Raw genomic sequence first — 12,931 nt, forward strand, 5'->3', positions numbered from 1 at the left:
CATATCAAATGATTCATAAAACTTATTTTCGCCAAAAATGTATCAAAAAATCAAGCTAGATGGCTTTATTTGCTCTTCTTCTTTGCATTTATGGCATAAAAAACATATTATGAAGAATTAACTTATCCGAATAAAAATATATAGAGGTCATACTCATAATGCGTCAATTTTTTGCTTTCTTAGCCACAATGCTAAGGATCGAATGATCATTTTTTGCACGTAAATGAGAATTTTCAACCCTACCTACAAACAGCTGAGCATTATAAGTAAGCTTTTTCTTTTATGCTGAACATTGCAACACTCGAATGCATTTTTCAGCCCAAAATGTTCTGCGTCAAATTAGGCTCACAATTCATTTTGATGTTCCTAATTAACCTTATCATACGAATATAAAATGCAGTGCTTTGAAACCTCAATAATACTCTAAAGCAATATGTATTCATTTTATTTTAACTAAATATCTACTACTTAGAATATTAATCAACATTGGATTATTCCACTAAATGTCCATCCCATGGTAGTATGCCTTATGTTGTCTTCGATTTTAAAGCGTTTTTTCACGCGTTTTTACACGGTATTTGGTAATTATACAGTTTTTCTTTGCTGGTTTTGAGATTCTCGCGAGAAAATAAGGGCGCTACAAATATTAATTTTAAATTATGTCCTACTGGTCTCCGAAAGGTCAAGGGAGGGGGGGGGTCAATAAAAAATAAATATTAAAATGGAAAAAATCAATAAAACTCCTCGGATTTGTTAAAGAATGTTTTGAAAATCCTCAAAATAGCCCGATTTTTTTTTGTTGCCCCCTCAAAATATTTTTTTTGGGCAAAAAAACGAGGGGGGGGAGACATAATTGTTTTTAAATATTTGTATCGGCCTTATATTATATAATAAATTAGTATCGAAATTCCAATGCAAAAAATTAACACATTTCTAATTAATTACTTTTTATTGCAATGCAAGTTACTAGTCATGCAAAGAAAAATATGCCTGGCTTTCTTATATAAGCTTCAGTTTACGTTAATTGTTTATTGGAAAATGGTTTATAGACGGACAGGTCATATTTTTGAGATATATCTGCCGGTCACGTAACATTTGCATATTGGTAGCTTCAACGTTGTTCTAAAAGGGTTCATATACGGGTTGCGTTCCTTACCTTGTACCCGTCTCAGTTTATGGATTCAAAATTGCAGATTACCAAAGAAAGTGGTTTTTATTACAAATGTAACAGACCATGATAGGATGGTTATGCAATGAAATGTCAAAGTTAGTTCTCCCGTGAATATATGTTTTGACATGACTCTTACACCTAATTGAGAAGCATTTTGATTGATGTGTAGAATGGTACATGAAACTAACAAAACTTACATGCACATAGCATATGACTTGCAGAAAAACTGAACAAAAATGAATGAAATGCTTCTTTGTAAAATGAATTAACTTGTTATTTTATACTGTGCATAGTTCTTTTGCACTGGCATTATATAATAAAAAAATAAGGCGTTTATTTGATTGAGTTTTAACATAGTTTCAAATTGCGTCAAATTAGGAACAACTTTGCGTCAAATAAGGAACATGGTAAAATTAGTGCGTCAAGTTGAGCACCTCAAATTCCACATAAAAACAGATTTAAAAACTAAGAAATAAACTTTGTTTTGGAAGTTTAATTATTTGTATACATTCTATAATAGTAGAAAGCTCATTATGCAGAATATTAAGCGAATCCATTTTGCAATTATTTTTTAAATAATGATTCTTTTTAAAAATTTCTTAACTGCGTCAAATATGGTGCCTCCACGGTACCGTTCACGCATTTGGCCTTTCCAAGGCATAAAATGATTCATATTTGTGGAATGAATAAAAAAAATGAAAATATTTTTTTCCAATCTTGTCACATACCCTGTTTTATCATTCCCAACATTCACCAGGGGTGATAAAATCGGGATATTACTGTAGTGCGATAAGATTCCAGCTCCAAAATTCGTGTTAACAGATCTTCTAATCTTTCTTCTGGACATGCGACAGCTGCCCTCTGCAAGTTTGAAGTGTCCGTTTACTAGCAGATCGAATAGTAGGGTGGCCACCGAATCGGGAAAAACGGGAAAACGACGGGAAATTGAAGTCACCGGGAAAAGCGGGAAAAACCAGTAGGGTAAAATGCCCAATAGTGGACCCCCTAGTAGCGAAATTTTGCTCTTCCGGGCATAATGAGTGGAAATTTTCAAAATATTAATTTTGCGTGATATCTAATATCACGCTCTGCATCTCCTCTTCACGATACATACATAAAACACTCAAATACTCGACGTTATTCTTCGAAATCAACATTTTAAAGTCGGACTGAATTCACCCTATAGTAGACCCCCTGGGGGTCCATAATAGGAAATTGCTTCCCTATAGTCGACACTTCATTTGATTTTCATGTTTCGTTTCGGGACGTTCTTCTTCCCTATTATGGACATCTTGTTTATTTTTTATAGAATTGTAAAAACCATCTAATTTTACTTTCCCTAGCATCTTCAATGCATGTAATCAAATCATAGGACTGTAAGGTAGGTTCTCCCGATGGAATTTCATAGCAAAATGTTTCCATTGTGCTGTAATAATGACAGGACATTTACCGGGAAAAACAATTTTCGTCAAGTTACATTCAAAACTCTTCAAAGTATTTAATGAAGTTGATATAACAAAAAGTTTTACCCACAGATAACAGATATTTAAGCTGGTATACCATACGTGTGTAAATATCCGCAACCGTTGATTCAAATGCATGGAACATTTGGAACGGGATTGACAATCGTTTATGGATGGCGCGATGATCTTCTTCTTCTTCTGGCATTACATCCCCATACTGGGACAGAGCCGCCTCGCAGCTTAGTGTTCATTAAGCACTTCCACAGTTATTAACTGCGAGGTTTCTAAGCCAGGTTACCATTTTTGCATTCGTATATCATTAGGCTAGCACGATGATACTTTTATGCCCAGGGAAGTCGAGACAATTTCCAATCCGAAAATTGCCTAGACCGGCACCGGGAATCGAACCCAGCCACCCTCAGCATGGTCTTGCTTTGTAGCCGCGCGTCTTACCGCACGGCTAAGGAGGGCCCGATGATCATTACTGTGTAAAACGCAGCATAAATACAACTGTCAAACGTATTGGCTGCGTTCGACGGTTACTTATCAGTTGCGTCCGTATGTACACGGAAGAAATAAACTACCCAATAGTGAGTTTAATTCACCCAACCTCGGGCATCCGTACACGCAAAAAAAAATATTGCAGTCGAAACTACCATTCCGAGGGTTATTTTAAGAATACGCATCGACGAATTTCAGCAGATAACAGACCCGTTTGATTTTACCATGTGCGCAGTAAAAATCAACTGTGGCCCATGTGGAATGTTGTCACATGAACTGAAACAGTTGTGAATTTCTCAGGAACCATGGTAAAATTTACTAAAATTTCATGATTGTTTTAAAAACAGAGCGTAGTCTACAAAATAGTAGTTTTTACCACGGATTTTTTTTCAGTGTACGGGAGTAAGTAGGGTCAAAGTAGTTTGCCTTTACTCCCATGTTAAAAAAGTAGCCAACGGAACATTTATTTACCCAAATGTAAGTTTAATTCACTCAATTTCGACCTCAGGTAATAAAACTCAAAATTGGCTTCCCGTATTGAACTGGCGTCGTTGGATTGTTTGGCTCTTTTGTTTTGACGAGATGAAAGAGAAGAGAAAAATAACTCAAAAGTAAGTTTAAAAATACTCAATTTCGGGTACTTTTTTTATTCCGTGTACTTCCGCCGATTTAATTTTATTCATTTTAAGAGTGAATTATGTCTTTGCTTACTTAATTTTGCGATAATTTGAAAAGCCTTATCAGTTTGCTCAGGAAGATAAATTTTTAAATAGTTTGAATAAGATCAAACCGAGAGCTGACCATTAAAAATATTTCGGATGTACTTTAAGATACCGTTTGTTTTGACTCCAAGGCTACTTTGGATTTTTGATTTTCTCAAAAGAAAATAAACGAAAAAATACCAAATTTGAAATAAAAAGTTGCCATTCAACTATCATGATTTCAAACTTCATTGCTTTCTGTGAACATTATGCTCTATAAGAAGACAGAACCACGCTAGACTAGCATGCAATGTCAATCAAGAAAAAAAGTAAGAAAGTTTTGCAACTAAGTAAAAATCAAATTTGGTGCTATTGCTATTGTGGTATTAGCACATTGATCAAGTGCCAGTTGACACTCACTACATATGATCGAAGTGCACAATTTCAGTGTGAATGATAAAAACTGACCTCCAGTTTGGTCAAAAAATAAAACTTTTGGTAGGGCATAGAACGGGATCAGTACAAAAGGCCGAATTATAAAATGCCGAACCACAGAAGGCCGAAAATGTTCTACACACTCAGTCCCGCTCGGCATTTTTTGATTCTTTTGCCGAGGAGCAGCAAACGAACTTAAACCGAGATTTGCACTGCCGAGATCGGTGGAAAAATGTAAGTGTGTAGTATACCACAAAAGGCCGAAAACCCAGAAAGTCGAACCATGAAAGGCCGAATGACACAAGTGGCCAAATAATACACAAGGCCGAATCATTACAAAAGTATCAATCTTCCAACCAAGAGAGCTAGGTCCTCACTTTCTCAGAAAAGTTGTTCATCAGGATGTTGGCTTTACAGGAAAACTATTGAAATCGAAAAAGAAATTTTCTTCCAAAATTTTGTCTTTGGGGGGTTTATGCCCAAAACCACCCCGTGGCTACGCCACTGAAACAGGATCAAGAAGCAAATGCGCATCATATGAACCCAATTTCCCCGAAACTGAAATGTTCATCGTACTTCAAAACGTTCTCGAGTTCAACTCAAGATATCTACCAGATCAATAAGGTCTTTGAAAACATCCCCGAGCAGCATAGATCAAACGAAAATGGTTACAGCAACTTGATTGTGAATCGGTTCAGATTTGAGTTGCAGTCGTCGATATGGCCAATATGGATACACCCAATCCGGTTGAATAAGCATATGATTCCAATTTCAAGATGCACAATGAATAAGCCGGTGTTTGTATCGAGCATCAATAGCCACGTTTTTTTTGTTGGGCGTAGAACCACTGCGTTCAGAACTGTAAACAGAAGTTTTTTGGAAAATGGTTCGAAAAGACCATTAGAGTAACTTCTTCTTAGGGGCCATACACAAAGTACGTCACGCTCTTAGGGGGAGGGGGTCCGTGCAGCCTGACAATTCATACACAAATCTAGACCATGAGGCTAACACGATGATACATGTATGTCCAGGGAAGTCGAGATATTTTCCATTTCGAAATTTTTCTAGACTGTGACCGGGATTAGAACCCATATGGAATCATATGCTTCTACGAGTGGACAATCTTAGAAAATCGACTCATAGTGCATCAACTGTAGCTTGTGAAAACAATGAGTGAAATCATCGACACAATGGATCAGCTAGGACTAGATGTGTACGTCGGCGTTTTCGGCGTCAAACCGAAAGCCATTTTGGTCTGCGGCGGCGGCGGCATGAATCGGCGTTGCGATTTTTTATTATCATTGTTTCTTTAGACAAATACATCAACAGGAAAATCATTTGTATTTCGCCGGAAAAATATATTCAGCTTCATCGAGAAATTCTTCTAAATTTTACAAAATATTAGTTTGGATTTATTTTTCGGAAATTCCTTGAAATTTCCATTAATAATTGTCTGTGTCTGTGTCAATTTTCCGGAAAAAATCTTATGAGTTTCCAAAGAAAGCTTTTAGAAATTCCCAGGGAAGTTGTTTGGAAATGCGGAATGATTTTTTTGGGGTTTCTAATACAATTATTTAGAATTTTTGTGAACGATTCTTCTGAATTTCCACAGAAAAACATTTCAAATTAAATTTGAAAAGTTATTCAAGTTCCATACGAAATTCCTTGGAATTCGCAAAGGATTTTTTTTTATTTAGGTGAAATTTTTAAGAATTATGGGAAATTATTTGTATTTTCCATTAAAAAATCTTCGGAAATTCAACCGGATAATATTTAAAAAGAGGAAGAATCATATGGCCGAAAGTCATTCGGCAAATTGAACGTTAGGCCGAAATGGTTAATAGGTCGAAAACGGTTTGACCGAAAATGTCATTTGGCCAAAAGCGACATACGGCCGAACTGGTAATTTGGCCGAAAAAGCAGTTTGCCTTAACAGGTCGTTTGGTCGAATCCCTAGTAGCACAACTCACACTGATTTGGTTGCAGATTCTCAAACGTGACCAAATTTGGTTTAATATGAGTTACTGTAACTATTCTACAACATGTAGTCGAAAATGCCGTTTGGCCGAAATGTTCGTTTGGTCTACGGCCAAAAATGTTAGTTGCTGGCCATAAATGTCGACCCGTTCGCCCAAACAACATTTTCAGTCAAATTGTCCTTTCTAATTAGTTACGACAGTGGTTCTTTTAGCAAAACTATTTTTTCGGCCAAAGGAAAAGTTCGGCCGAATGACATTTCCGCTAGTAAATACTAAATATGTCCATTTCAGCCCAATGGCCCAAACGGCATGTTAATCCAAATTACCAATACGGCCAAACAACTTTTTGGACCAAATGACCAGTTGTTCATTTCGGCCATATACGGGCTTGGTAGTCATATGGCTACTGCTTCTGCCTCATACGCAGGAGGTCGTGGGTTCAATCCCAAGTCTGTTCCATTCTCCTACTTTGTTCTTTCTCCATATTTCTCATGTTCTAGCAATCGCTCGAATTGGAAATGGACTTCCGTACCGTTTCCATTTCTATTCTATACATTCAACTTGATTATTCTAGCAGTAGCTGCTAGAATTGGAAATGAACTAAAAAAAAGCTCGTTTCCTACATCCAATTAGAAATTCCATCAGTTGCTTTCTTCTATCTGTAACATTGGCAGCTCGTTAACCATGACGAACCTCTGCCTCTCGAACTTAACCCCAAAATTCCAATAAAATTCCGCTTGAACTCGTGGCAAATGCAGAGGTATATTCGGCTTGCAATGGGCGTGTGATTGCATCATCATTTCCTCAACCTTCCCTACATTGACTTGCATTCTGACGTGGAAGGCGCCAGTGTGATCTAACAAATGTTCATTTCTGAAAGAAGCAAATAGATCTTTCGTTATGCCTATTGGCCTTTAGACATGTACTCCAATTCTAGACAATTTTGGCTTGGAATGGAACAGGAATTCAATAGACCTTTCCTTGCGTGTCGTTTTTATTGCTTCAGTCGATTCTTTGACTTAGTTAAGGTCAACTTTTTCAAGAACTCACATTTTTTCAACCTTCACATATGAACCGGTCTGATAAATTTAACTGATGTTGGTTCCAGATCGGGCAAATGCTAGACGCCAGCTGTTAACTTATGCCTGTAGGTTTCCATCGGTATGCAAATATCACCGTTTTGTGCAATTGGACGAAACATATGAACCGAAAACAAAAGGGTGTCGGCAACCGACCATCTTCCTCTACTGGTCTACGTCGGTTGACGAAATAAAAAAATATGGAAATTAATTCGGTTCTTTCTAGAACTACAATTTTATAGAAGAAAAGGTTAAACCGAGACAAATTTCCTTCAAAGTGCAAATCATAATCGCTTGGTGATGGCAGAAAGTTTCCGGCGGAAGCAGAACCACAAGCGCACGTCAGAGCGAGAGGATAGAAAAATTTATTCGCCTGCAGAAATGTACTGCCAATGAAATGCTGCCATGATAGCCACAGACGCCATCGTAGCGAAATAAGCAACCGATAGTCCGAATGTTGCGAACATGGCTCATGTTCATGGCTTTCTTGTAATCACTTTGGAGAAACCTTCTCTTCTATAAGATTGTGGCTCTAGAAAGAGTCGAATTATTTTCCATAATGTGCCTTACCAGTCATTAACAGGAACAACATCAAATCAGATTCTTGAGATCAAATTTAACATTACCGATACTGATGTTATCCATGCGAATAAACTTTTGCGGCGTCTTCCTCCGACGCATGCTTGTCATGCTGCTACGGACAGCAACTTTTTGCGGTCCCCAAGAGATTATTTTTACTTTGAACAAAACTTGTCTCGGCTTTTGTATAGAATCACTAACAGCAATTACAAGATAGTTTGGATTTGCAAGAGAGCTGCTTCCACTGATTGCCAGGCGAGGGTATTTCGTTCGAGATGTCGCGGAAAGCGGAGAGCGATCCCAGCTACGGAAAGGAAGGACATTTTATTCCCACCGACAGCATGCTGCGTAGGTCGTGTAGTCACCGTCAACATGGTCATATGATGCGATCAAATGCAATGTGTATTAAAAAATGAATACACAGAAAAGGTCGTGGGTGTTTATGAGTCGTAAGCAGGTGTTTTCAAAAGTTGCCAATGCAACCGAAACTCCTTGAGCGAGTCTCCAACGACTGTCTTCAATTTACGTACCGGATTGTGTACCTGTATACAAACATTCTTTTTTTCTTTCATATTTTCCAGGGTGATCTCCATCACCAACAAGGAGGTGGATCTGGTGTGGGACAAGCCCATGCACAGTGACTCACCGATCGAGTACTACGAGGTCCGGTGGTTCCCCAAGACCGAGGTGGACGCCATGAACAAGTCGGTGCTGAGCACCAAGGAGTCCAAGATCCACATCAACGACCTGCAGGAGAACACCGAGTACGGCTTCCAGGTGCGCTGCAAAACGCTCAATGGCTGGGGCACCTACAGTAACATCATGTACGCCCAGACGCACCAGAGCGTCAGTCCCGGTAAGATGGAAACGATCGCAGGTTTCGCAACGACATTAACGGGGTGGTGTTTCGTTTCAGTGTACGACGATTCCTTGAAAATGCGATTTGTTGCTGGTACGACAGTTGCAGTTGTCTTGGTCCTGGCACTAGGTGGGTATTGATTGGTTTTCTGGCCCGAAACATGATGCTAACCAGTTGAGAAATATCGTTTTAGGGATCGTCGTTTGCGTCCTAATCCTGCGCTCGAAGAGCCACGATGACATCGATAAGAAAACCAACAACCATCTTCCGCTGCCGCTGGATTACGCCAGCAACGAAGGTAATTTCGATTTTGTCATTTTGCATCCATCCCTTCCATTCCATTGTTTCCCACACCCACGTTGCTCCTGGCTTGTACGGAATTACCCCCAGAGCACAGTTCGGTGCGTTTTGATGAAACACTAGGTACTCACATTTGCAGTGAAGCCTCCAAGCAGAACTAGTCCCTCCCATCAATGTCCCGAGTGCAATGAAATAGTATAGTGTGAATATTGTACCCAAGTTAGAGTGATCCCCACACGAGAGGATGCCACATATTGCGATTGATAAAATTCCCGTTTTCTTATTTCTTTTTTATCTGGAATCATGCAACCTTTCCCCAACAAATTATTATACACTCCTCCCCCCAATTCAACAACCAGGACTTGTAGTGACCTATAGTAAGTGGCAAATTCGGATTCTACATTGTCAAAATTTCGTACACACCACTCAGGATGTGTCGTTCAACCTGTTTTTTTTATTACGAATAAAGCAACAGTTCAATCATTCAATCATACTTTGCATGCCACTTTTGCCACTTTACTTGATTTGTTCGTTGGCCGAATGTTATTTTTATTTTTCAATTCTGTATTTGAATGTTTATGCACCCATTTTGATGTGTGTTTTAACTCAATATGTGTTTTGCACCCGATTTACTTCCCACGAAATCTGTTTCAAACACTGATCAAATAAATCATTCTCATCATCATCATCATCCCTCACTCATCTGGCGTGCTTCTTTGTTTGTTTGTTATTATTATTCCCTGTTTTTCTTCTTTTCCTTGGATTTTTATAGTACACGCAATGGACACGACGCCGATCGTGAAAACGATGAAAAACAATGGTAAATTTTCGATAGCTGTGCGCCCCTTCATTCCGGGATTGATTTTGGCGTTTTATTTCGAATCATACCACCCCCTCTTTAATTTCCTTGTAATATTTGGTTTCTGTTTGATCTAATTTGCGCTCGCGCGTTGTAGTGATTGGTTCCTCTGTTTTTCTATTCTTTGGTTTGCGATAATTAAATTAAAAATTTCAATAATATTGCTTTTTTACTAAAAAGTATTGATGCGGTTTTTCATGCTTTTTCTTGGAACAGTCCTATGCTACTATGTTAATGTAACGAAGAGGTCTCATTTTTGTGTTGTTTGGCTATTAATCTTATATAAGCAGTAAAACAAGCATCAAAAGCAAAAAGTAGTAGAAAGAGCGTTTTTTGTAAGATCATATTGAGTGTTTCAGTATATTCGTACATTCCTTTGCGGTTTAAATCATTTGAAACTATGACTATAAATATTACCTCGATATCGTTGCTGCTAGGGGCCTATTTGGGAAGTACCCACTATTCCCGTCCACAGCGTCTATAACTCGGCCGCGTTCCAACCACATGACTTGATTTTTTTTGTACATGAAATCCACAAATGCTACTCAAATGCCCAAATGGTCTGACATCATATATATTAAATAGAGGTTCCAAACCATAATCTCACTGATAGAATCCTGAATTTATAGATTTTTTTCATTCTCATGAAAATAGGCTTTTCGTGAAGTACATACCCATTGAACCTGGTGTGATTATACCGTTAAGTAGGGCTTCCATTCCCGGAAACGATTTCTCGGGAAATCATATTTCCCGGAATTCCCGATTCCCGGGATTTTTGTATCAGTTTCCCGAATTTCCCGGGAAATGAACATACTAATTTTTTTTGTCTTATTTTTTTTTTAATTTGATGATAACGGATTTTGGGGTATCAATTACATTTTTTTACTAGCATCATCTCACTATTTATTTCACTTTTGAAGTCTAAGAATTTAACTTATAGCTGAAAATGTTACAGAATCATACGGTGCATTCCAACACGTGTTGAAGAGAGGCGAGACAAAGAACCAGTTTGCATCTATCGTTCGTTTATTCAGTAGGTTCAAACGTCGGTAAGCGTTGTGAAGTCGAATTAAAAATTTAGTGTCTGTAATGAAACAGCAGAACTACCAATGTTCGCAGATATTCAGGCAATAGCAGTGATCGCTTTGGCAGGTTTGTCCTATTATTGTCAAAGGTTTTTTAAGACCTTCAATCCTTTTAGATTCAATTCCCGAACAGACTCATATTCCGATGTTTGTATTTTGCGATATTTCTGAAATATTTCATTTGAATATTTTATAATATTGGTGGGCTAACAGATCTTGGAAACAGATTTTAGGTCTTTAGTATGCGATCATTAGAACTGTCTTACAACAAATACTCGCGAAACTTTTGATGCGTTTTAGGTGCTGTTCGGCATTTCAAGCAAAGTTTGACTGAAAAAAATGTTATAGTCAGGGTCACTAAAGTACGACAATCAAGCTCTCGCCTGAAAGCTCTTTTTTTATTTCGAATGGAAGAATTCTCATTTCAAATATTTCATTCATCTGCTTTAAATATAAAATGTGTTCAAGTGGACGTACATGAATAAAAATGGTTTATCCTTTAAAGTTGACCAGAAGATTCTTTGCACTAAAAAAAGTCGACGAGTATAAGAATAGTTCATGTTAGAAATATTTTGGCGATAATAGAAGAGAATCTTTCGAAGCCCTCGTTGTTCAAAAACTGGAAAAAAAATGCGGATACAACCTGAAAAAGTTTTTGAAAAAACTATGGAAAAGTAGCACATAGTGGAGCTCATCAGGACACTGCAGATCTTACTCTTGAGCCAGAGCAGATGTTGATACTTTTGACATGGCGAACGTTTTGAAAAAGGAGTTAACGCTTTTCGAACTGAACAAAAACTTTTTTAGGCTTTCAACAACTCTTTCATCATTTGAGGACAAAATATGTCGAATGTATATTTTCAAAATCATATTTTACAACAAAATTAAAACTACGATTTTGAATTATTTTCGAGTTTTTTTTATTTCCCGGGATCCCGGAAATCCCGGGAAATTATTATTTCATTTCCCGTTTCCCGGGAAATTGATTCCCGGGAAAAATGGAAGCCCTACCGTGAAGTACCCTAATTTCGCGCACTTAAGATCTGACAAAGTTAAAACGTTCATTAAAAAACATGTAGTGGCCATTTGGAAACATTTGCTACTGCATCACGTAGTAGAAGGATTCTAGGTTCTTAAAAAAATGTTACTTGCAAATTTTGCTGCTATTTAAAAAAAATTGGAGTATGAATCCGAGACCGTTGTATGCTCCTTATTTCGCGTAAGAAAATAGGATAGTTCCTAATTTCGCGCAAAAGTGTTCCTAACTTCGCTCATGTTTGGAATTGAATATCGTTATAGGTTTGATGAAATATAATCAATTAACCAATAGAAGCATGCATCCATTGTTCAAAATTTGCAGATAACGGTATCAGACAGCCGTCAGTGACCCATTCTTTAGTCGAAATGGTATGTGCCTATATTTCGACCCTGGAGCTTTGCTGAGATTTTACTTCATGCATTTTAGTTGACACAAGTCATAATTCCTAAAATATCGTTTGCTTCTGAAATATAAACCATATTTTAAGAAAAAAGGCATTGTATGAACAATGTTTAGCTGGTGTATAAAAAAAGTTTAAATTTTCGAGACGTCATGAAAGAAATTCCGCTATCTCTTACATAGGACATCTTCAAATATGTGTTTTATTCAAGACATCTTCAATATTATATACATTATCGAAAAAGCCAAGGAAAAAGCTGCTGTAGTTTTATCTTAAGTTTAGCATCATTTTACACATCGCACATTTTAGCATCATTTCACACATCGGATTTGGTAGCTATTGCAGGCACTGATCTATAAGATTTTTCAAGTCAACATTAGTCGATGTCGGTGGTTATCCGCCTGAAAATTAGATAAAAAGCGTATGGGAATGAACTTTTCGGGTTCTATTCAGTGTAAAACTGTCCTGTGTATTATATTGC

The 12,931-nt window shown here is 37.5% G+C and overlaps 1 protein-coding gene across 8 annotated transcripts in view; it reads left to right on the plus strand.

Annotated features, from left to right (window-relative positions):
* Positions 1–12,931, plus strand: part of LOC134207783 (ephrin type-A receptor 3) — a 270,055-nt gene that overhangs the window by 242,186 nt on the left and 14,938 nt on the right. For 6 of the 8 annotated variants that reach the window (XM_062683685.1, XM_062683684.1, XM_062683683.1 and 3 more), the window contains exons 5-8: positions 8,490–8,764; positions 8,825–8,896; positions 8,961–9,065; positions 9,840–9,887. In XM_062683685.1, coding sequence (XP_062539669.1) covers positions 8,490–8,764; positions 8,825–8,896; positions 8,961–9,065; positions 9,840–9,887 — 500 coding nt within the window. The remainder of the gene's footprint in view (positions 1–8,489; positions 8,765–8,824; positions 8,897–8,960; positions 9,066–9,839; positions 9,888–12,931) is intronic. The other 2 variants (XM_062683690.1, XM_062683691.1) reach the window with 1 other exon arrangement.

The sequence above is a fragment of the Armigeres subalbatus genome, chromosome 1, assembly GCF_024139115.2.
Source record: "Armigeres subalbatus isolate Guangzhou_Male chromosome 1, GZ_Asu_2, whole genome shotgun sequence".
NCBI lineage: Eukaryota > Metazoa > Arthropoda > Insecta > Diptera > Culicidae > Armigeres > Armigeres subalbatus.